We start from the raw sequence: 25,337 nt of genomic DNA, 5'->3' as shown, positions 1-25,337 counted from the left end.
TTTCAAGAGTAGTTTTATTTTCACAATGCATTAAATGTAGAAGTGCATATTCTCAGTAAATCACTTTCAGCAGCTCTTCACAGATATGGCTGATCATGTGATAATTCCAATTTGGCATAACAATTTCCAGGTGTCAACGGCTTTTTCACAGATTCTTCGACTGCCTTATTTAAACTATAAAAAAAAAAAAAAATATATAATATTACAATACAGTAAAGTATAAAAGTTATGTGACAAAACCCTTTGACTATTTACTTTTATCCCCATGCCCCCATGGTGTGCCTTACCCCGGCATACATTATAGCTGCCTACCTTCCGTATGTGTTTTCTCATTCCCCATAGCATGTCGCTGCTCAGCCCATACAGTGAATATCAGCCTTAATATTTGTAAAAATATGTGTTTGTGTTATGTTGTCTGTTACATTGTAGGTAAGGTATTCAGGTTAACCTTAGAAATTCATATTGTTTAATTATGGCAAATGAGTCTTTGTATTCAAGATCTGCAGGAACCATACATTGACAATATCAGGTCATGAAGACCATAATAATGTAATCGTCGAACAAAAGCTATCTTTGTTTACCTAAACAACAGGAGATCTAGCTAGGGGAGGTGTCCCACTCTCTATTTTAAATCAAGGCAGGTTTGGCGCTAATAACCTTCCACAAGGCATTTACAGGTGTGCAGGGAAGATAGCAGGGATACAAATCTGGCCAGACACTCAGATGAGGTCAGAGCCCTGGCCACCAATACTGCTCTAGTCCGTGGCACATGCACTATTTGCCCCTATTAAAATCTGCCAATATGGGTAGCAAGCACTATTATATTACGAATTGTATTTTCAGTTTTAGCACATTTGTTGTTGCCTTTGGGTTGTAAATGGAAAATATGGCTTGGATAGGACTCGTGTACTATAGCCTTTTTCAACAGAAATGTGAATTAATATTCTCCTGGATTATTCTATTGTGCCAATAATCGGTTTTATTTTTGTTTGATTCAAAATAAGGAACTTGAATTAAACAGACAATTAGCCTACAACTAAAAACTAAGATTTTAGTCAGCCGAAGCAACTAACACATGGGACTATTGTTTGACCAGCAGTTCCGGGTAAAAATGGTGACTTAACTGGTCTGCGAAAGAAAGTATATAAAAAGTTATGCCTATCAATAACATAAGTGAACAATTTCAGTGCACCATGAATTCCTGAAGAACACACCTTTTTTAATTGTGGGACCCCAGAGAGCCTATTAAAGGGGATCACCATGCACTTGCTGGATTTAGTACAATGAAGTTATCCTCTTATCTGCCACGTTCATTAAAAACAATGTGTAGGACAGGACTAAGGAGCCCAGAAAAGCTAGCCACTGTGATCAAGGAACACCATGTTGTGGCCCAAACTTATGGTAGCCAGCCTTGTCAAATGAACATGAAGGGGGGGTGGCAAGTAGTAGGCACATTTGTTATACAGTGACCAGAAAGATGTCCTGGTTGTCACTACTTGACGTTTCCCCTTGTACAAGGATTACAAAGAAGACCTGGGGATGGTTGCACTTTGTAGAGGTCTGGTCTCTATTTTCCTGAACCTCTTTAATAATAATCAGTCCAGCTCCGAGTAGCCTTGGGGTCTTAAATCTTTTTAGCCAGGACAGGTCTCTGGCTTTCAGTTATGCGAATACCGATCATTTCCATGGTGATAATGCAGCTATGATGATCACTATGTATCAGTACTGGAACATGTCCCTTTAGAACAGGGCTTGGGTAGGTAACGGACTAGCCCTGGGCCGGCTATTAGAACTAGTTGTGGAATAATGTTTCACAAGGGTTCTATGGGGATAGTATAATTGCTACCTCTTGAGGCCTCAGTAAGTATCCTTAAAAATTACAGCTTGTAGAATTTCTGGTGCAGTTTGATATAAAGGAAAAGGAGTGCATTTTCTTTGCAATACTACGCTTTACTAAAAGCACACTACTAAAATTAGGTATTCGGAAGTAACCTATAATTGATTATTATAATTAGTAGTGATTGCATGTAGCAAGACTACATGAATACAGGTAGTCCAGACTAACTACCTCTAAATTAAGGATTGTGTATGAATTTCTGACGTTAGAAATACGGACGGAAATAATACAGACATGAAAATGCAGACAGGCAAAATACAGTCATGCTACTTTCACGGACAAAGATAAAATACAGACATTGTCTTTGCAGACAGCCACAATGACAGCATTAAAATGGGATAACAATAAATAAAAACTTGCCCCCCAGTCATAATAAATCTATAGTGTTGGTCAGAGGAAAATCAAGAGGACAAACAGCGTGGGGACCACCTATTGTCCTCCAATCAGCCCTAGCCAGCTGTGGTTGGTGAACCCACAGCTGGTGGACACCCTGCAAGGATACCAACCAGCCTCAGGCTGGAATCCGTAAGGACGCTTTTCCACGCTCTCGGAGGCTCAAGCCACAGGTTATAAATAGATCAAGCTGCCAGACAACATTTTTATTTTTTTGTGAAGACACTTGGAATATTGTTATTGGGTACTTTCGCGTAGGCACCAGAAGAAGGACCTTCTGCCCTACTTCAAACACTCTGGCACGCACGCCCTGATAATACCAAGTCTTCTGTTTCGCTTGCGCTTCCGCTAGGTTACCCTGCACTAGCCCCATGAGATTCTCTAACCGATCTCTGAGCTTCAACACATACCCCACCACAAAGATATCCTGGGTGGGTAGCCCCCTTTCCCAAGACTCCTGCAACAGGTCAAGAGGTCCACGGACTCTGCAGCCATATAGTAGTTCAAAGGGGGAGAAACCGGTAGACTCCTGCGGCACCTCCAGATAAGCAAACAGGAGGTGCGGCAGGTAGCGTTCCCAGTCCCCCTGCTCCGAAGTTACAAATGCCTGTAGCATGTGCTTCAGCGTGCCACTGAACCGCTCGCACAGTCCGTTAGTCTGGGGATGGTAGGGGGCAGTACGGAGTTGCCATAACTCCGCACTTTGCCCAGAGACACGGGACCAGTTCACTCATGAACTGTGTCCCTTGATTGGTTAGGATCTCACTAGGGAACCCTACTCTGCTAAATACTCCTAGCACTGCGTCCGCTACCTTTTCCGCAGTTATGGAGGACAGAGCTACAGCCTCTGGATACCGGGAAGCGTAGTCCACCATGGTGAGGATGTATCTCTTCCCCGATCTACTGGGCACAGGAAGGGGACCTACTATGTCCAAAGCCACTCGCTGAAAATGTTCCCCAAATATTGGCAAGGACCTGAGGGGAGCACGAGCACTGGGGTGCTCAAGATGCTGACACACATCACAGGACTTACAGAAGGCCTGAACATCATCAGACATTCCAGGCCAGAAAAAGTTCTGTGCCAGGCGCTTCAGTGTCCGGTCTCTTCCCTGTCCTGCCATAGGGTTTTCACGGACAACTGAGAAGAGCTGACATATATATATATATATATATATATGAAAATGGTATAAGGAGACGTGGAAGAACATTCATTTTGAGAGAATTTATTCTACCATTCAGGAAATCTTGTTTATCCAATGTAAGGTCAGCCTTAATGGCCGCCAAGAGAGAAGGGAAGTTAGCAGCATTCAGTTGATAAAAGGAGAGAGTTAGGTAGACCCCTCAATTTTTTAGTTAGTTGGGATGCCATCTGAAATCAAAGCTAGACTTGGGGCATTGCAGATGTGCGGGAGGTATGTTGAGGTCTAGGATTTCTGATTTGGAGGAGTTGACCTTGTAGTTGGACAGATCGCCAGAGTTTGCCAAAAAGGGTAAGTTTGTTAATTAAGTTAGGAAGGGATATTAGGGAGTTGGCAATGGACAGGAGGATGTCATCCACGTACAGGGAAAGTTTATGTTCCAAGGGGCAAACAGAGTTTTCGGATATATCAGGGTTGAGCCTTATTTTATGAGCAAGTGGTTCAATCATGAGCACGAATATGAGAGGAGAAAGCAGGCAGCCCTGACGGGTGGCATTTCGGATCGCGAAGGAGGGAGATTGAAAGCCCTTGGCTAGAACAGATGCAGTGGTATTAAAATACAGGGACACAACGCCTTGCAGACAGGGACCCCCCATGGCTGCTGTAGTCTGCCACATATAAGGCCAGTCAACTCTGTCAATCTCTTTGTCTACGTCCAAAGCTAAGAGCAGGGTGGGTGTGCAGCGCAAATTAGAATTGTAGGTCAAATCAATGGCGCGCCATGTGTTATCCGAGGCCTGGAGACTGGTGACAAAACCCACCTGGTCCAGATGGACCAATGAGGTAATAACACTATTTAGGCGACTGGCAAAGAGTTTCGCAAACAATTTGAGATCCATATTTAAAGAGAGATGAGCCTATAATTAACACAGTACTGGAAGTCCCAGACAAGATTAGGGATCACCACAATGTCTGTGCGGTTGGTGGCCGCATCAAATTTGGAGCCTAAGAGTATAGAATGGAAAAGCTCTAGAAGCAGGGGCATGAGGAGTTCGCAAATGTTTTGTAATAAACTGCCATCAAGCTGTGGGGTCTGGGGGCTGAAGCATTTCTTAGTTTTGACTCATTTCTTCAGATGTGATGGGTTTGTTCAGAAAATCAGATTGTGTCAAGTGGAGAGAAGACAAAAAGTCTGAGATCTTAGATTGTAGAAGTTCGCAGTCGGCAACACAGAGCGTGAAATTATAGAGAGTGGAGTAGAAGTCTTCAGACATCAGCTATGCGTTTGGGATCATATGCAAGGTCAATGGGAGTCTTAATACCAGAAATATGATCCAGAGTGCGTTTGTCCCTCAGTTTCTGGGCCAAAAGCCTATCTGCTCAGTCCCCCCTCTCATAGAATTTTTGATGAACCCACTGGAGGGTTTTGGCGGCTTTTTCAGAGAGGGGTTGGTGTAATTGACCGCGCAGGGAAATTAGTTTGAGACGGCTTTTGCGTTTTGAGAACCGCTGATGCAAGGTGCTTGAGAGATGTAAGCTGTATTGCCAGCTCAGTAATGCGTGCGAGGTCGATTTTGCATCTGGCAGCTGACAAGCCAGTAAGTGTAGCACGCATGGTGGCTTTATGCGCCGGATATCGGCGACTTAAGCAGTAAAATTTTTACTGCAAAGGTAAACTTGCCTTTACAATCCAACACTGCTTTAAATTTTTACTGCAAAGTCGACGATTTCTGGCGACTTTGCATAAATCGCAAGATGATACATTTACCCCAGGTGTACGAGATAACAGTTATTATCACATATTTCCAATAAAAGTTATGGTTAGTGCATATAACAATATCTACTCTCCTTTCTGATTTCTTCACTCAATGATAACACAAACAGTATTTATACTATACTGCAGAAAAAGTGGAATTGAACACTGGAATCATTAACCCCCTTATTTTACCTTCCTCAAGAATACTTCAAATACTGCCTAAAACAATCTTTTAACAGCTATATCATAGCTCTACTTATCCATTGTTCATTCACCTTTCAAATGCACTTCATTTAACTTCATGTTTTATATGTGTTACTATATATTAAAGTTTACCTACTATTAACAGAACTAATATACATATATCCTGAAAATTGCATTATTATACAGACCTTCCAATGCTTAACCTTCTCACTGCATATATATTATCTTCACATCACCTGCTAGGGAACCACCAACTCAACTTATCAACAATTTTATTTTTACCAAGTTTATCACAACCAAAATAACTTTTTTCATTACACATCTCATCTCTGTCCTTATTCAGCAAACTGTATCATATTTTAGTTTTAACATTTCACCCCACTTATAAAAAAATTAAGCTGCATCAACTGTCCTCATTACATACCCACCCCTCCGCCTTTATTTGCGCTTGACACCCATTCTCCATATTTTGTTCACCAAAAATTAAGGGGTTGGACATTACTTTATAGGTGCTTTTGGCAACAACCCTCAATTTTTCCTCCTCAATAAGAAGGAGTGCTAATTTCATTATATACTTTTCTGCATTATGTTGTTTTAGCAAACGTGTCTGTGTGGAACTAATATATAATAAAATCTAAAATCTACTATATAAAAGGAAGCCTCTTGTTTTCTGTAAAGTGTAAAATCTATTAAAACTGTATCTGATTTAAGGACATTTTAAAATTATTAAGGAATCCAATATAATCAAACTCATTTAAGGACCACCAAATCTCAAGATTTAAAATATAAATATACTTTTACGTCAATAACTTTTATTGAAACTTTTTCAAGAGTATATGGGGGTACAGAAAGAAAAAAGGCGAAGGAGGGTGAAAACAAGGAGACATACATGGGGACCCCCAAACCTGGGGGCGGGGGATCGGTCTAGAGAAACAACGCTATAATATCAACAATATTTATACAGAAAAAGACGAAAAATGAGTGCACAGCAAAGTGTATTGTCCTATATTATGGCAGTCTGAAAATATTCATGGTATAACAGGAGTGCAGTGGGGTGTAACATGTTCGTTGGTCTGGGGAGATTCTATGAGGGCCGCCGAAGAAGGGGGTGTTGAGGAAACAAGGAAGTCTCGAGTTGCGCCAGGGCCGTCTGTAACATATTCATACCATCTAAACCATCTCATAATGCTAATGCAGATGTGGAATAGGGCATGTCTATTGTCTCCATCTCAAAGCTATATTGAATCTTTGAGATAATTCGGAATATGGTAGGAGGGGTGGGAGACTTACAGATTTGGCCTATCATCGCCCTAGCGGCTATCAGTATGTGCTCTAAGAGATAGCGGTCTTGTTTAGAAATGGAAGTCGGGTATAAATGAAGAAGTGCTAAGGCAGGGTCTGGAGCAACTGTGGTTTTCAAAACAGTGGATATCAAGGCAAAGCCCTCACCCCAGAGTGGCTTAAGCACCGGGCATGTCCAGAAGACGTGGAAAACATCAGCTACCTGAGAAAATTGGCACCAGCAGAATTTTGATTGGTTTGGTCAAATCCTGTGTAGCTGGTCCGGGGCTGAGCAACAACCGATTGAGAAATTTGACCTGTATTTCTGTATGATTAATGCATTTTGACATGCGGTGGGAAGTTGAATAAATATTTTCCCATTGCTGCGGGGTGAGGGTTAGGCAGATGTCTGCTTCACAACAAAGTTGAGCTGGAGCTTTAGGGGAGGGTGTCAAGGAGTGAAGGTATCGGTACCAGAACGTTATTCCTCCTTTACTAGCAGCTTTTGTCAGTCTATCTAATACAGTGGCTGTCGGCGGGGAGAGAGAGTAAGGGGTCTAGAGACAGTTGCCACCTAGTGCCTGATTTGCAAATACTTAAATGTCTCAGATGAGGGGAGGCTATAACGGTCTTAGAGCAAGTTAAAGGGCAGAAAAAGACTCTGGGCAAACAGATCCGCTACGGATGCGGTTCCCTTATCCCTCCAGGTGGTGAGATTCAGATCTGGAATGAGCTTGGATACCGCTTGGAGGGAGAGATTTCAGGATGGGAATGCAAAATTCATGTGAATCCCTATGACCCTGTCCCACACCTGCATGGCATCTGAGATGCACAATAGTCTATGAGCTGCTGAAGGACGGGCAGGCTTGAAGGTCCAAAGAAGGTCAGGTCACTTAGAGGATACCTTGGACACAGGGCCATTTCAGTGTCAACCCATGGTTTAGAGGCTTGAGGGAGTGCCCAACCCCGCAAGAGGTTCAGTATGCAGGCTTCTTAATACGGTGTTAGGTTGGGGAGCATTAGGCCACATCATAGTTTAGGTAGGGCCATACGTTTATGGGTAAGAAGTGGGCATTTCTGTTTCCACACGTCATCAATAGACATGTGTCGTTTAGGTACAATATATGGTATGGTGTGGAAGACATACATAAGTTTGGTTAACAACATCTTTTTAAAAGTCACTATGCGACTCAGCTAGGAGACCTCGAAGTTAATCCAATTCTTAGCCAAGGAGAAGAGATGGAGGAAAATCAGAGAAAAGTTAATTTCAATTATAGTAGATAGAGTAGGGGGTATGTGTATACCCAGATATGGCAAAGACTCCTTAACCCAGACAAAGGGGAATTTGCTTTTGCAGAGTCAATAATTAGGGTTGCGATATGCTGATAGTGAGGGCCTCAAATTTAGTGACTTTTAGTTTGTAGAACGAGGCCACACTTAACGGTCCAAGATGTGTTTTAAGGTTGACAACGAGGTCTCCGGGCTGAAAATAAGAATACATCATCTGCCAACAGACACAGTTTGTGTGTGTATAAGTTAGGAGTTATACCTAGGAAATCAGAGGCCGTTCGAATTGTGAGGGCCAGAGGTTCTATGGCAAGAACAAACATCAGAGAGGAAAGGGGGCACGCGTGCCTAGTTTCATTGGTGATCGGAAAAGGGGGATAGGAAGCCATTACTAAATACTTTCGCGGAAGGTCCCTGGTATAGGGCTAGTATAGAATGTAGTATATTTCCTTGTATACCAAATGTAAGTAATACCCCTTTCATATAAAGTCAATGGAGCCTATCAAAGGCTTTCTCTGCATCTAGAGAAAGCAAAACGAGCTTCTGTTGTGGACCTCCTGTCTGGGACCCAACATCCAGAATGCCACGCTTATTATCTGACGCCCCAATATGAAGCCTACCTGGTTGGGGTGCATCAACTGTGGTAGAAGAGAGTTCAGACGATCAGCTATCAGCTTAGCATAGATTTTCAGGTGAGTATTAAGCAACGCTATGGGTCTATAATCCTTACAATCGGAATGGTCCTTACCAGGTTTCGGGATAGTTATAATTTTCGCTTGCAGAATCTCAGCAGGGAAGCTACCACCCATTAAGACATTGTTATACAAGTTGGTAAGAAGCGGAACCAGCTCTGACCTAAACGTAGTATAGAAAGCATTAACAAAACCATCCAGACCAGGGGCCTTGTCTTTCCGGAGGCATTTGACAACATCTTTGACCTCCCGCTGGGACCACGGGAGGTTAAGTGACTCCATACTATTTACATCTAATGAGGTTCAGGTGCTGAAGGAATGCAGATATGGAGGCTTCTGTTGGTTGTATTGTCGAAGTCAGCAAATTGGATAAAGTCATTTCAATTAATATCTATCAAACTTGGCTGTCTTTGTCTGAAAATATGCGTAGAGCACGCTACGGCGTGGAAGGGCATATCCAGCTGCAACACGTGGTAATAACAGTTTTTACACTTTTCATATACATTCGCACAAACACACACATTTGTAATTAGTACACATTAATTGTAGCTGCAACACATAGTTATTTATGTCGAAATATAGTAGTATTTATGTGTAATATTATAAGTTATATGCATGTTAGTAAAACATATGGTTCAGGTTAAAGGAAAGGTGTACATGTCTGGTATTATTTTAATCACCTATTCATCAGCAGCTGTCCGGTTCATTCGGCGAAGAGATCGCACATTGCATACTTGAGTTATTGATGTTAGGGAATAAACCTTTAATGTGATACGAACTATAAATTGCTAATGGACTAGATGAAACTGGAGTCTTGGCGGGAAGATCGAAGCACATCCCCTGGAAAGATGACCCCCACCTTTGGATTCTTTAGTTTGAACTAGCCTATGATCTGCAACCCCCTGGACCTTCCTGAAGCCTGGACCAATAGAACAAGCCACACCATCTGCATTGTTTTACTGTATTTCTGTTTGCATATAAGCAGGAGCTTTTCATCTAGTGTTCAGTCATCTTGACCAGACTTCAGACCTGAATGACTGTTCACTGGATCCAGAGGGCCTGCGATAAGTAACGGCTGTACTTATTATTATTTCGCTTGAATTATTCTGCTACTTTTTGAGAATAAATATTTGTGCGTTGGAAACACAAATCGAGATTCGACAATTGTTACTGGATAGCGACAAAACGTGCATAACAGTATAGTGCCCTTGTCATCCTGCAAGTTATAGAGTCTGGCGTAATATTTAGCGAAATGGTTGGCTATAGCTGCAGGGATGTAGATCTTATTACCTCTGAAGTCATGGAGAGCTTTTATTCGATTTCTGACTTATTTACCTCTAAGTTTGCAGGCCAGGCTCTGTTGCCCGTGGAGTAGAATTTATGTTGCAGTTTAACGAGAGAAGATTTCATGCGAGATATAAAAAAAAAAAAAAAGAAGAGTACTGAGATGTTTCCTAATGCTATTTATTTCGCATTGGATGGGTGCGTTTGGTTTTGTAGTTCCAGAGTAGCCAGACTGAACTCGAGGGTTTGTTGGTGGAAGAGGTACTGTTTTTTTAAACAGGCGCCTATTTGAATGGCCGAGCCTCGAATAATTGCTCACAGTGCGTGGAAAAAAGTATCCTCTGGGTCATTAGTCTGAATATATTGTGACAACCCCTCCGAGAGGGCGACCCTGGGTTGCAAAGAAGCAAGTAGATAAGTTGGTATCCGAAAAGATCTCGGGGGAACTTTAGTAAGTTGTAGGATCCAGGACCACTATATTGGAGTGTGGTCTGACCATGTGATGGGGAGTATGCTAATAGTGCCAGTGTGCTGAAGTGTCTATTTATCTGTCAAGACCATATTCATTCTAGAGTACGTGCTATGACCCATGGAATGGTAGGTGTATTTCCTGGGGAGTGAACCGCCAAACGTCATATAGATCATGTTCCATTAATAATTTACAGAAAGCGGTAGAGGGGCCAAAAGTGGGGTCAGGGCCCACTGGTCTTTGGGGTCTAGAGTCAGGTTGAATTTGCTCATTATAACTAGGTGGCCCCTGCGTACGTTATGTAATTTTTCACATAGTGTCTTAAGGAAAGGAACTTGACAGGAGTTAGGTGCATGTAACGAGACTATAGTCACCGGTTTGTCCTCTAAAAGTCCAACCTGAATTATAAACCTTCCCGATTTATCTTCTATATTTAATTGGAGGTGGAAACATACTCAGGCACTAAACAGGACAGCCACACCATTCTTTTGAAGGGGCCATTAGCGAAGGATCCCAGCGTGGAATCTTGGGTCTCTCAGCTGGGGGGAAGCACGGGATGAAAAGGTGTTTCCTGCAGGGCTATAACATCTGCTCTGCATCTGTGGAATGTGGTAAGCGCCAGGAGGGGGAGTTAAGTCCCTTAACATTCAAAGAATAAAACCGAACCATGGGTCAAGGAACTGGGAGAAGAAGATTTGTAGCTTGGAGGCCTGTTCTCGGAGCATAGTATCCGATTGACCAGGTGTGGAGGGAAAGGGGCTGGGTGGATAGGTTCAGGGGGAGAAGGGAGGGAAAAAAACCCAAAACTGAACTGACCCGAGGAACGGGGTCAAGAGTATTTTCCACAGGGAAAAGCGTGTGGCAAACTGGGTGTCATGTGGAGGAGTGGTGAAACAAGGCCCCAGCCACGAAGCACCCAAAGTAGGAAGGGGAAAGAAACAGTATAGCAACAAGAAGTGATGCCCTAATATATTGCAGGTAACAGTAACATTTGAGACCAGAGAGGCGCCGCGGCCTATCAGCCCACGGGAGGGGTCAGCACCCTGGCGGCGGGTGGGGCGCACTCCAGAAACCCTACCACTGGATACATACATACATCCTACCTCACATAAGTATGCCTATTGCAGAACAGCATGGCCTGAATGTAAAAAAAAATAATTTTTTTTAGGACATAGTGCAACAAACATTAACATCAGAATTAGCTATACTTATCTAGCCGAAGGTAGCAGTTATAAAGACTCCAGCAAGAACAGTAAACCTAAGTCTTTAGTAACAAAAGTCCATTCGGGTAGAGGCGCTGGCTTGCTTGCAGCAGGTCAAGGAGGAAGAGGTATTTGCCATTCTTCTAGAAGTTTAGTACCGGCTTCAAGGGACGAGATGATATAAGTAGTTTTCATGTCAGACCAGCAGCTTGACCGGAAAGCCCCAGGTGTAGGAGATGTCGTTTGACCGCAAGGCTGTCGTGATTGGATGAAGAACTCTTCTTTGGTTGATGGTGGTGAGTGAGAGGTCTTAAAAGAGTTGCAGGTCATTAAGCCCCACTGCATTGGTTGGATCCAGAGCCTCCTCGATGTGAAAGAAATGGACCCAGGCAGAGGAGAGTGTCGGGACAGTTCATGGCGGTAGAACAAGGGCGTTAAGAAGTTTCTTAACGTCCACAAAAGGTAGAAGCTTCCTGAACAATCGAAGAACATAGTCCTGTAGATCTGTATTTGAGACGGATTCCGGAATGCACCTGATCTTGATATTGTTTCTGCGGAAGTGATCTTCTAGGTCTGCAACTCTGTCTTTTAAGAAGGTCGTTATGGGAGGCGACCAATTCCCTCATGTTTATCTCCAGATGATCCGTGCGGTCACCAAGCTCAGCAATGTTCAGTTGTCAGGCCTCCAATCACCGCCCTCAACTCAGAAGACAGAGCAGCCTGTAGGGCAGTTAGCATCGGGTGTAGAGTGCGAACTGTCAGTGGGAAAAGGAGCACGTGAAAGAGGAACTGCTGGGATCCAAGCCGGAGGGGGGTGGGGGGTGCTTTTGACGTAGAGGGTGAGCTTATCGCAGACTTAGGGCTAGATTTACTAAGCTGCGGGTTTGAAAAAGTGGGGATGTTGCCTATAGCAACCAATCAGATTCTAGCTGTCATTTTGTAGAAGGTACTAAATAAATGAAAGCTAGAATCTGATTGGTTGCTATAGGCAACATCCCCACTTTTTCAAACCCGCAGCTTAGTAAATCTAGCCCTTAGTCTTAGGTTGAAATTTAATTGGAGGAGCCAAAACATTAGGCTAAAGTTTTTTAGGAGGCATGGCCATTTGCGAAGTGGGCTAAAGATCTGCTGATAGACTCCGACTAGCGATCTGATACCTAGGGAGCCACAAGGGATAAACTACATATTAGTTCAAAAGGCTTCCAATAGCATGCTGATCAACACTGAAGGTGTGCAATGTCGTGTCCCGTAACATGGCATCAAGTGGGCCGATATACTGTAATGCCAAGTGTACAGCTGTAACCGGAATAGTTACTAGGGAGCATAAACATGCTGGTCCATAAACTGTGCTTAAACAAGACTGTAGAATGCACTGTAGCATCACATATGGTATAATGTGGTATGGTATATTATGTTATACTGTTTAGGCCCTATGCTGACAAAAGTGGTATAAGTACAAGTGAGTACTGCAGAATGGTGGGCAGCCAAAGACCTCCAGTGGCTGCGCCAGCCGGCAACAAGGCGATTCTCCCCTGTTTGTGAGGCAACTGGGTGTCCAATCCTGGCGTATGCTAAGATTTATATTAGGGAGCACTGGTGAGCAGTCCGTCTGTCCCGTTCTCACCTCTCTGTTGCAGCGGACCGGAAGTGTGCAGCCACAAACCGGAAGAGGCCGCCCGCGGCCCACTGACTGTTTCAGCCACTCTCCAGTACAGGATCCAGCAGGAGAGCCCCTGAATCAGATAATAATGGGATATCCGGGGAGAGAGCTCTTATTCACTACTTTATAATCTATTGGGGTTGGGTACCTTAATCTGATTGAGAGAAATCAGACACTGCACATCTAGACAGGAACATACCAATGGTGTGTTCCCCGACAGGCTCTTGACAGCGACTACTTGAAATACACACTTGAAAGGATTCCATTTAATAAACATCATGGATACAACTTTTATTAATTTTGCTGTTAAGGTATTAATTTAAGGAGGCGCCGGCTCCACAATGTGCTTTACAAAGGCAGGGCCCTCTTTTCTCGTGTTCTCCTACTATACCATCACCCTCGTTATCTCTAGACCTGCTTCCCTAGCCATGCCTTCTTGAGCCCAGGCCTACTACACATTGGACTCGCTCACTCATTGTCTCGTAAATAACTTGGTAATGCAGATCAAGTTTTGTGTGCATTTTAATCAAGATGTCTGATCTATGTCATGTACGACGCTGCAGACCTTTTGTGGACGCTTCTAAATAAATAAAAATATAGGGGGTGGAGCTTAGCAAGTCTTGCTATGTTAATTAACTTCATTGAAATATAATTATCTTTAAGCATACATTTAATAGCAAATTGTATAATGAATATAATTATCTTCATTTTGAAAATGTTCAATGTATGTGTTTTATTAAGAGGACACTAGGAGGCATATTCAATTAGGTTTCCGGTCAGCGGTAACACGCCGGAACGGGCCGCGAAGTCAATCCACGGTACCGCAATAACGTGGATTTTCGTGCGCACCCCATAGGGTTGTGTAGGAAAATCCCCGTTATTGCGGTAACCGCGGACTGGAAACCTAATTGAATATGCCCCATTATGTATACACCCGTATGTAATGACCTGATAAGCAAAGTTCCATGTGGTATGTAAATAACTGGTTTTACCAAGTTCTCTTGCCAAGTCGTAAGCCATACCCATAGGACCAGCCTGGATGACCATGGACAACCTATACAAACGTGATATAATTTTTATCTTTTTACAAGATACTGTCTCGCATGAATGTGAATTTCAGGCATGAAAATCAATACCTCATCTGGTGTTATGACTACGAATTATTGAATTAAGTAGAATTCCAAAGATCTGTCTCAAAGGCTCATATTTTGCCTCTGTCTTGTGAGAGCCTGACATTGGGGGGCAACGAGTTGGGGATTATCGCTCCTTCATTTGGACACTTTTTTTCTGCTCTTATCGGTAAACAGACTGTACATCACCCAAATCTCAATAGTATGACACTATTGTACAGTTTATTCTCTTTTTTATGTGATTATGACCCTATTGAGTGGTTTTTCATCGGAGACGTATTGATATCAGACAACTAAGATAATGCATCACGCTAAAATACAAGTTTTCCCTTTTTAGGATATAATAATTGCGCTTAAAAGGGTTTCATATTTTATTTTGTAAAGGGAAATCCTTGGCGGAAGTGGCTGCAGCTTAGGTTTGCAGCTTGGACCTGCCTGGCTCTTTTTATTATGCAATTGAATTAACTTATGATTGTATGTGTTATTCAGAAAATGTGTTATTACCACAATAAAATGTTTTCTTCACACAAATGTAAAGACATTAGTTTGCATCCTTTGCACTGATCACAGTGCTCGCCTACACTTGCATACAAAGCATGAGCAGGTAAAGAACAATTTTTCTATTTAGTATTAAATAATAATGGCCCGAGTCAATTGGCTGCGTTATCATCACCATTTATTTATATAGCGCCACTGATTCCGCAGCACTGTAGAGAGAACTCTTTCACATCAGTCCATGCACCATTGGAGCTTACAGTCTAAATTCCCTAACACACACACAGACAGACAGAGACTGGGGTCAATTTTGATAGCAGCCAACTAACCTACCAGTATATTTTTGGAGTGTGGGAGGAAACCGGAGCACCCGGAGGAAACCCATGCAAACACGGGGAGAACATACAAACTCCACACAGATAAGGCCATGGTCGAGAATTGAACTCATGACCCCAGCGCTGTGAGGCAGAAGTGCTAACCACTTAGCCACCATGTTAGTCGGGAGAATAACTCAGCCTGCGCACTATTACCGTTACTAAGATAATAGTGCGCTGCATTACTGTTAGTACAGTAATTTTAACGCTAATTTCTGCTCACAAACCTGTGAGCTGCAAGAAAAAATCTGCTTTTAAAATTATTTTAGTAATGGTAATACTGTGCGGGCCCAATTAATTTCCCCCCAAAAGTGAAAAAAAAAAGCAAAACCTGTTAAAATATTTACATTTTTAATTATTTATTTGCATGCATGTACTGTGACATGAATTCGTAAACTACATCACTTACCTGAGGGAATTTCCCCCAGAAGATAGAGCCTTTTGAGAAGCAATAATGATAGTAGGAGGCACAGTTTCTTTGCGTCCATCTCGTGTGCAGTAATAGTTATTAGCAAATTTGTGACTAGGACCCACTGGTAGATTTGCAGGTGGTTGAGTCCTGAAAGTAAATAATTATTCAGAAGTGTCCCCAAAACTTATTTCATGGTACACCAGCATATAATACTTAAGTTTATGTTGTATAGTATGCTAATCTGTATGTTAAAACAGCCTTGATTGTTATACCCAAATAATTACCACAACATGACAAGAAAGAGAAACTTTAATACACAATTAAATACCTAATACTTTTATACAGAAAATAATTCTCCGAACATTAGAGTTGTTAATATAACTCCAGCAGTTGCAAGTGCTACAAAAAGTTGTAAATGTATTAAATATAAAAACTGGGTTAATTATAAAAATTATGTTGCAATACATGTTTTATTTTAACAGTGTGCCAGGAAAGACGGGCTTATAAATAAGGATTTCTTTCATGTGAAAACAATTCTTACAAATGAACCCTTATCATAAAAAAGGCATTATGCTTGGTATAACTATTTAAAGTGGCAAAAAGACTAAAGTCAAGCACAGCACTGTCCAGTTGTGGTGAAAATGCAGTCAATGATGCAAAGTTAATCTATACAAATGTGATATCATTTTTATCTGCATTTTATTGCAGCTATTCATAAAAGGTATGAAAATCACTGACTTTAAGGGGGGTATTCAATTGTTAGCGAGACCGCTGAAATACTCGCGGTCCAAAAATATTACCGTTAATACGGTAATATCTCGCTGAATTTCAGCTCGCAGCTCCCTGAATCCAGCGAGTAAATTACCGTATTACCGGGATTAACGCGCAATATTACCGTATTATCGGTAATGTTTTTGGAGCGCGAGTATTTCAGTGGTCTCGCTAACAATTGAATACCCCCCTAAGGGGCGTATTCAATTGTCGGCGGAAACGCCGAAAATCCCGCGGTCCGCGCATGATTACCGTTATTACGGTAATCGTGCGTGGAAAAACAGTTAATACGGTAATTTACTCGCTGGATTTCAGCTCGCGGCTCCCTGAGCTTAAATCCAGCTAGATTTTACAGTATTAACAGTAATAGTTTTAACGCCGCGGTACTTTTTAACAATTGAATATGCCCCTAAACTTGTTTGAATAAACAAAACTGTTTTTTTACAGTATTTTGTTACTTTATGGAAAATACTGTGCCTTCTAGTCATACGTTAAATGCAAAGTCTTCTAAAAAAAAAATAAAAAAATTGTGTGGGTACTGCAAAGTAAAATGATCGATATTGTAGCTGAAATGTGAGAAGCCCGAAAGGAATAAAAAAAATGCGTTAAACAAAGGAGGTAAACATATTTTAGAGCATATTTATGGGAACAAACTCCTAACAAACCATTCTTCTTATTTTTAATGTGCTTGTCAGGTGTTGGTTAATGGTTGAAAAGCTCATTAACAGCATAGGGGTGTGTACAAGCACTAAAACTACCACCCTCTTCAGTGTCTCTCTATTCCCCTCCTCCCCCACCTATCTTTGTACTCCATTAGTCTATGACCTTATAAAGAAAACAGATGTTTCCCATTTAACTTTTGAAATAAAAAATTCTGGCACATAGAAAGGTATATTTTATTGTTTTCCAAATCTACTGTAATTGGTGTGGTACTGTGACAGTGTAATGTGTATTGTCTGATATGGCAGCTGCATATATGGCAGAGAAAGATTTAGTTTGCAATAGCTTAAATCCAAGTACAGAGGTGCTATATGAAAGCAGATCTAACCGCACTCATGACTAAATCAGTAATGAAAGGTTACTCTTCCTCTGTGGCTAGTTCTTACCTGCTTGCCATTTCTGTATAGCGCAGTTGTAATTTTTCTTGAAGATTATGCTGTTAAAAGAGAATTATGAAATAAGTGAATACACATCCTAGCAAATTATATAACCTTTGCTACTTGGGTTAAAAGGACAAATTAATTATAAATTAAATAGACATGGCCAGCTCCACAAACTGGTAATTGTTTTTGATAAGTACACAAAACATTGATAAACATTTTAAAATTTGTAGACCATAATAATTATATTTCCAATGATTTTTTAATGTAAATAAGCTGCTAAACATTTATAGTTTTCAATTAAACTACATTGCAAAACTCTACGATACCATTCTGGCAAACAGGTGTTTATTGACCAAGAACCCTGTGATGCCAAGATTGTCCATCTTATCAGGCAATTTACAAATAAAAAAAAGTGAAGTGCTCTTGAGTTCCATATTTGGAATATTTTTTTTGTTAAAGTAAAAAATTATATAAAACACAAAATTAAATAACTTTATTATTAAAATAAAGCATGTTTAAAGATTTTTCAAAGCATATTATCCTCTGGACACCACCAACTAACGCCATCCCGAGATGGCTTTAGCAATCAGAGGATAGTGGCAGTACTTAGTAAATAGGCTTCCCCATGCTTTGCCTGCGCGATATACAGAGCAGTACGTTATGTTCCATGTAGTAAAAATTTTATTACCCAGTGCAACAAATATCTATTGTTTATACCTAAATAAGGCCTAATTTTCATCACAATAGTGACTAATATTTTAAACAGCCTGGTACACAGATGAAGCAAATGGTACCACAAAGGGTATGGATAAAAACCAGAAACATAATAAATGCATTGAAAAAGCCAGAAATCATAGAAAATGCTTTGAAAAATCTACACAAGATACACACACACATATATATATATATATATATATATATATATATATATATAATAAATAATGGCGCTCAGACACCAAACAAGTGAGTTGGAAACAATATAGTCCAATAGAAATAAACACTTGTTTCATAAAAGAGGCAGCCAGTACATTTTTTATATGCTGAATAAATTATTTGTATATAAATACTACACTATATGGCTCTTTCCTCCTATAATACATCGGCTGAGTGGAGTTTGTGAGCTGTGACTGTGCTGTGACCGGTGATCCAGTTATATCCACGCAAGCTATCTATACATCTGTTCCTGACCTACAAGTTTGGAGGCCACGTTCAGGCATTCCAGATACAGATAAGCTGTTTATTTATACCTGTTTGGTACGCTGCCACCTATTACTTTTTATTATATTTCACGGGTGCCTTTGACATTTTTTCTTTTGCTTTTCTCTGTCTAGGTTTTGGTATATGGTTGGAATCTATTGGAAACTGGACGATATTGATCTTACCAGCTAGACATATATTTAAGTCTGCATTTCCGTTATACTACAGTACTTATTGACTGTCTGGGTGATTTAAACCAGCTAACACTGCTCTATTTGGCGCCACTATTCCTCCTACCTTTGTATAGATTGATGATACATATATATATATATATATATATATATATATACACACTTTATTTTTTTTACGGACACACATACAGTACTGTACAAAAGTTATAGGCAGGTGGGAAAAAATGCTGTAAGAATGCCTTCAATAGTAGAATTGTTAATATTTTATTTTTATCAATTAACAAAATGCAATGAACGGAAGAAGAATCTAAATCAAATCCATATTTGGAGTGACCACTCTTTGCCTTCAAAACAGCATCAATTCTTCTAGGTACACTTGCACAGTTTTTGAATGAACTTAGCAGGGATGTTGTTCAAACATCTTGGAGAAGTAACCACAGGTCTTCTGTGGATGTTGGCTTGCTAAAATCCTTCTGTCTCTGCATGTAATCCTAGAAAGACTCGATTCTGAGATCAAAGCTCTGTGGTGGCCATAACATCACTTCCAGGACATCTTGTTTTTCTTTATGATGAAGGTAGTTCTTAGTGACATTGACTGTATGTTTGGGGTCATTGTCCTGCTGCAGAATAAGGTTGGAGCAAGACTCCTCCCTGATGGTATTGCATAATGGATAAGTAACTGCCTGTATTTATAATCATAGAGGACATCATTAATCCTGACCAAATCTCCAAATCCATTTGCTAAAATGCAGCCCCAAACTTGCAAGGAACCTCCATCATGCTTCACTGTTGCCTGCAGCCAGTCATTATTGTACTGCTCTCCAGCCCTTTGGCTCAGAACTGAAAAAAAACAGTGGGACCCAGGTATTCCCATCTACTGCTCAGAGAAGTCTGGCCAGGAGCGGTCTTCATGGAAGAATTGCGGCCAAAAAGCCAACCTACGACATGGAAAAAAGGTCAAGCGATTCAACTATGCACGAAAAAATAGGAACTGGGGTGCAGAAAAATGGCAGCAGGTTCTCTAGACTGAGGAGTCAACATTTTAAATATTTGGCTGTAACAGAAAGCAGTTTGTTTGCCATGGGTGTAAAGAAAACTCCTAAATCTTAGGCTGATATGTACAATGGTTTTGAAGTTATGCCTTTAAAGCTGTAATTTTTTAACGCAAAACTTGCTTTTAACTTTCTTTAAATTGCATTTGTAGCTCACCTGATTGAGCTAGATAGTTGGGCAAGGTCTCATTTTAAAACTCTTTTTATAAGCTTTCATATGATATAAAATACAGCAGTATGTTTAAATAAAAATTAAAAATGTAACATTTTCAAAATCTTGATTTTCTCAAAAAGCCATATTTTTACATTTTTGAAAAAACATCTCAAACATTGTTAATACTGTTGTTAATAACTTCCCAAAGTTTTATTTTGGGATCATGATTCGATCATCTGCTACCATAGCTTTCAGTTTTGAGTGATTCAAAAAAATTGTATTTATTGAGGCATTACACATCTGAGAAGATGAACAAAACATATTTTTTCCAGTTCACTTCATTAGTGGAATGCACATTCCTCTTCAGGTGTGTTTTGAGACGAGATTTTACAGACAGCGCCTGCTCCCACTTCTTTCAGGCGTGTAAACTTGTGAAAAGTTACTCCACGTGGATACACACTTCAATTGTGTTGAATAAGCCCACCTTTTACAGGGACAGGTTAGGTTTGGTTGGGCTGTAATTAGTAAAGAAAAGCCCCTTCGTCACTAATTTAAGCCTACTCAACCCTGGACCATTTGTGTCACATTTGAAAAAGCAGAGTGTTTAATTACAGAGGAGTATCAGTCTGGAAAAATGTATGCTGGGAGCAGGGAGAAACAGCAACTTGGAGAAGGGGTGCTGGGAGGAAGAGACCCAGCAGACTGGGAGCAACACTGTACTCACTAGAAGAAGCCTCAGTCACCTGGCCAGGCAGAGAAGAGAAGGCACAGCCCATGAGCCTGCTGTTGATCTCGACGGGTCAGAGGAGCATGTGATGAGCTCCTCCAATCCAATCATGCTCCTCTCACCCCTCAGCAGAGTCTCATGGGAATTATTTCCCCCGACTCCCGGGCAGCCCAGTCCGAGGCTGATGCGGTGTTTAAATTGGTTTAGAGAAGTAAAGAAGAATAAAGATGGAGGAAAGTAACAGGAAGCTTGTTTCAACTCATTTAAACAGGTTAATCATAATTCTAATAAGAAGGGGTTAAGAACTGTTAAATATTTTCTGAAATGCCAAAAGTTGCAAATGTTTGTGCCAGCTGCAGAAAACAACTTAGGACACTTTGAAAAGAGCAAGAGGATCATTGTTCAGTGCCTCAAGATAATGTTCTGTCAGCTCCCACATACTGACATCAGAGGGTATGTAAATGTTGTCTATTACAAGAAATTTATTCAGGAGAAAGATGAAACCACTGATGAAGTGAAAGTAACATTCCACCATCCACATGGTCCATCATCATCTTTATGATACTCAAGGAATCTGGATGTTTTATGGATTTCTGTGGTAGATGTTCTGTGCACGGTAACTCCAACAGGTCAAATGTACCCCCTTTTGAAATGGATTACTAAAAACAAATGAATATAATGCGTGAAAGATATAAAATTATCACAAATGTTTTATATAGTTCAGTATTAACATACCATGTCACAGTACATAATATACATCAAAGGGGTTGTTTAAGGAGATAAATTAAATTTAGTGAACAGGCTTTGATAGTTCCCATTTTCATTATTTTAATAAACAGTCCATAGTGAAAGTTCTTGTAGCAGATGAACCCATCATGATTTCAAAATAAAACTTTGGGGATTTATTAACAACAGTATGAACAATTTTTGAGATGTTTTTCAAAAATGTAAAAATATGGCTTTTTGGAGAAAAATCTAAATTTTGAAAATGTTACATTTTTAATTTTTATTGAAACATACTGCTGTGTTCTATATTATATGAAAGCCCATAAAAAGAGTTTTAAAATGAGAGTGAGTGATAGAGAGGACAGGTGGGGGCAGGTGAGTCTAGGGAGAGCAGATATCATTGTGGATAGAGTCATTCTTGTCTTTGAAGTAGGTGGCAAAGTCAAGAGCGGTGATGGACAAGGCAGGGGGGTGACAGTAAAGAATTAATGGTAGTGAAGAGGCATTGGGGTGTATTGGACAGGGAGGAGAGGAGGGAAGTGAAATAAGTTTGTTTAGCAAGAGAGAGGGCAGAACAGTAGGAGAAAAGGATGAATTTAAAGTCAGCAATGGAGCAGGATTTCCTCCATTGGTGTTCAGAGGAGCCGGAGCACTTTTGGAAAGACAAGCAAGAGGGGAGTTCCAGGGTTGGGGTCTAGATTGGCAGAGGTGGAGTGGGGTGGCTGCAGTGTCAAAAGCAACAGAGAGTGAGGAGATGTAAAGAGTGACAGCAGCATAGGGGCATGATAGGAAAGAATGGGAGCGAGGAGGGAAGACAGAATTGGAGAAGTTGGAGAGGTCACAGAGATGGGTCAGACATTAGGTCCAGTGAGTGACCATCACGGATGACAGAAGTTGTCTTTTGCAGAGGCCATAGGAAGAGGTGAGAGAGTTAGAAGTTTAGAGGCAGCTGTAGTAATAGAAAAGTCGGTATGGGTGTTAAAATCACCAATAATAATCATGAGAAGATCAAAAGAGACGAAATGGGAAGTCAGGTGACGAAGTTATCAAGAAATTGGGAGGAGGAGCCAGGAGGACGATAGATGACAACAACATAAAGGTATATAAGATAGGGAAAAACAGACGGATAGAATGAGCTTCAAAGGAGAAGGAGAGGGAGGGTTCAGGGGTTTAACACTGAAGGTGTAGCCAGGAAACAGTAGGACAACTGCACCAACTCCTTGGTGGCCCCTAGGATGGCGAGTGTGGAAGAAGGAGAGACCGCTGTGGGAGAATGCAGCGGGGGGAAGCAGTATCAGAGATGGGAGATCCATGTTTTTGTAAGGGCCAGGAGACCAGAGTGGGAGAGGAAGACGTCATGAATGGGAGTAAGCTTATTGCAGACCGATCTTGCATTCCAGAGTGTGCAGGACAAGGGGGAGGTGTGTGAAAGGAAGGATGGGAATAAGGTTTGTGAGATTGGATGTCCAGGGGGGACATGGTGATATGTGGAGGGGGGGAGTGAAAGCAGATAGAGGGGATAATCTTGGACATGTAGTAATGATGTGGGGAGCCATGTGGGGGCAGTGGGTAGAAGCGTTGAATGGAGAGCAATAAGGCACAGGTGATGTAGAAACTGAGTACTTGAAGAGTCATGAAATAGGAGAAGGGGCCAAATCAGTTCAAACTCTGTTTCAACTCTTCATACTTGTGATGACAGACAAAGCCTTGAGTTGCCTTGAAAGTACAATGATGAGATAGAACACTGAAAAAGCTGCAGCGATGAGGGGGTGGGTGGCTGAGCAAGTAGTACAGCAGGCTAATTAAACAGAGGGGGTGTTGCAGGAAAATAAACTGACAGATAAAACAAACTTTCATGAGCTGAGAAGGAAAGATGATCACAGTCCAAAACAGACTTCTTGTGGTGTAAAGCTTGCAGCCAGGGAGAGATGGAAACATCATGAGTAGAATATGGAGTTTCAAGTGAATGTTGACTGTTGTCCTTGTATAGCTGTGGTAACAGGTAGAATATTCTTCTACTTTTTCTTCCTCTTTAACTCTGGCATAACCCCAAATTATGTTATTTAAATCTTAATAGACTCGTAACTACACACACTAGCTATTACGTTAGTGTGTACGCAAAGCAAGTCAGATGCTTTGTTGCGTAGGGAGAGGAATCAGTAGCAGTAAGAAAAAAGTAATAATGCCACTGAATAGGTCATTGGTACAGCTTTATCTAGAATACAGTGTTCAATTCTGGAGACCATATCTCCAAAAGGATATAAATACATAAGAGACTGTACAAAGAAGGACAACTAAAATGGTACATGCCTACAGCACAAAACTTACCCTGAAAGACTAAAAGATCTTAATATGTATAGTTTGGAGCAGAGAAGAGAAAAGGGGGACATGATATAAAGTTTCAAATATTCCAGGGGTTTTAACAAGGTACAGGAGGAAAACATGCTTCAAAGGGAGATAAAATTTAAAGCACAAAGACGTGCACTGAAACTGGAGGGAAGTAGGTTCAGAGAAAATTTGAGGAAAAACTACTTCCCAGAAAGGGTAGTGGATAAGTGGAATAGCCTCCCATCAGAGGTGGCTGAGGCTAATAATGTAGAGCAATTTAAACATGCTTGGGATAGTCATAAGGATAACTTTACAAAGAACAAAGGATAAAATAGAGTTTGAGGTTACCATAGGTTAAAAAATTTCCAGACTAGTTCTTATCTGCCGTCAAATTCTATGTTACACACCCACGATAATGTGGTATTGTACCAAAGCACATTATATCGGTTGATATTATTTCATAAACCCGCTAAAACTCACTATCAACGATAGAATGAGGTCTTGACTTTTGTGAGGATCTTTCAAAGCATTTTCTATAGTTTCCAACTATTTCAATACATTTAATATGATTTCCGTTTTTTTTTTTTCAATTTATTTACTATGTTTGCTGGCTTTTTCAAAACACTTTACATGGTTTCCATGCTTTCAATGTTTCCACCTTTTACCCTCTTCCTACCACAATTAACTTCAAGTACAAACTGATAAAGTGTGGCTAAATCCATCCATATAATGATGCCAACATGACAATGTATTCATTAGTTTAAGGTTTCCCAAATTCAGCCCTCAGGCAGCACGAACAGTGTATGTCTTTCCTACCTCCTTGCTTGACCACAGGTATATTCATTATTGACTGACATATAGGTGCTACTAATAATTTCACGTGTGACTTGGAAAACATAAACTGTCGTTTCTTGATTAACTTAAGCAGTTATTGTTGCCAAAGATCTGACAATACAGCTCATTGCTCGTATACAACATAAACACTAACGCATGAACCATCTACTTTGATTTAGTTGTGATTTTATTGTCGCTATACAAACGTTAGTGAGCATTGGCTAAGTTTTCGCCAACCGTTTGTAAAACAAGTGAAAACATCTAACAATATATTATGTACAACACTAAAAATGCCATGTCAGTCCAACACGCCTGTGCACATTTCCTTAATCTCAAGGTTATTAATTATAACCATTTTAGGAAGAAAAAAAAGTCCACCCATAAGAAGTGCAAAACACATTACCCCGGATGCCCAATTCCTCAACCGCTGGATAAATTTGGTTGCAGTAGCCATTGTAGTTGTCAAGGACAGCAGACAAAACCAAACGAGTACAGAACGCTTGGGCGTATACCTAAATCACCACGAACCACATTTGCAAGAGCGCGTACTGTAGCACACTTCCCTTGTACCTATCCTGG

General features: G+C 40.8%; 1 protein-coding gene across 1 annotated transcript; it reads right to left on the bottom strand.

The window, feature by feature from the left end:
- Nucleotides 1-25,300, bottom strand: NDUFA7 (NADH:ubiquinone oxidoreductase subunit A7). The gene is made up of 4 exons (XM_075204868.1): nt 25,162-25,300; nt 17,553-17,602; nt 15,673-15,822; nt 1-174 (listed from the first exon to the last, which is right to left on the bottom strand). Exons 1-4 carry the CDS (start codon nt 25,210-25,212, stop codon nt 78-80), a joined length of 348 nt encoding a protein of 115 aa, XP_075060969.1. The 5' UTR covers nt 25,213-25,300; the 3' UTR covers nt 1-77.
- Nucleotides 25,301-25,337: the final 37 nt, after the last annotated feature.

The sequence above is a fragment of the Mixophyes fleayi genome, chromosome 1 (assembly GCF_038048845.1).
Source record: "Mixophyes fleayi isolate aMixFle1 chromosome 1, aMixFle1.hap1, whole genome shotgun sequence".
Taxonomy (NCBI): Eukaryota; Metazoa; Chordata; class Amphibia; order Anura; family Limnodynastidae; genus Mixophyes; species Mixophyes fleayi.
The sequence above is the reverse complement of the archived record's forward strand: the minus strand, read 5'-3'. Positions and strand labels throughout refer to the sequence as shown.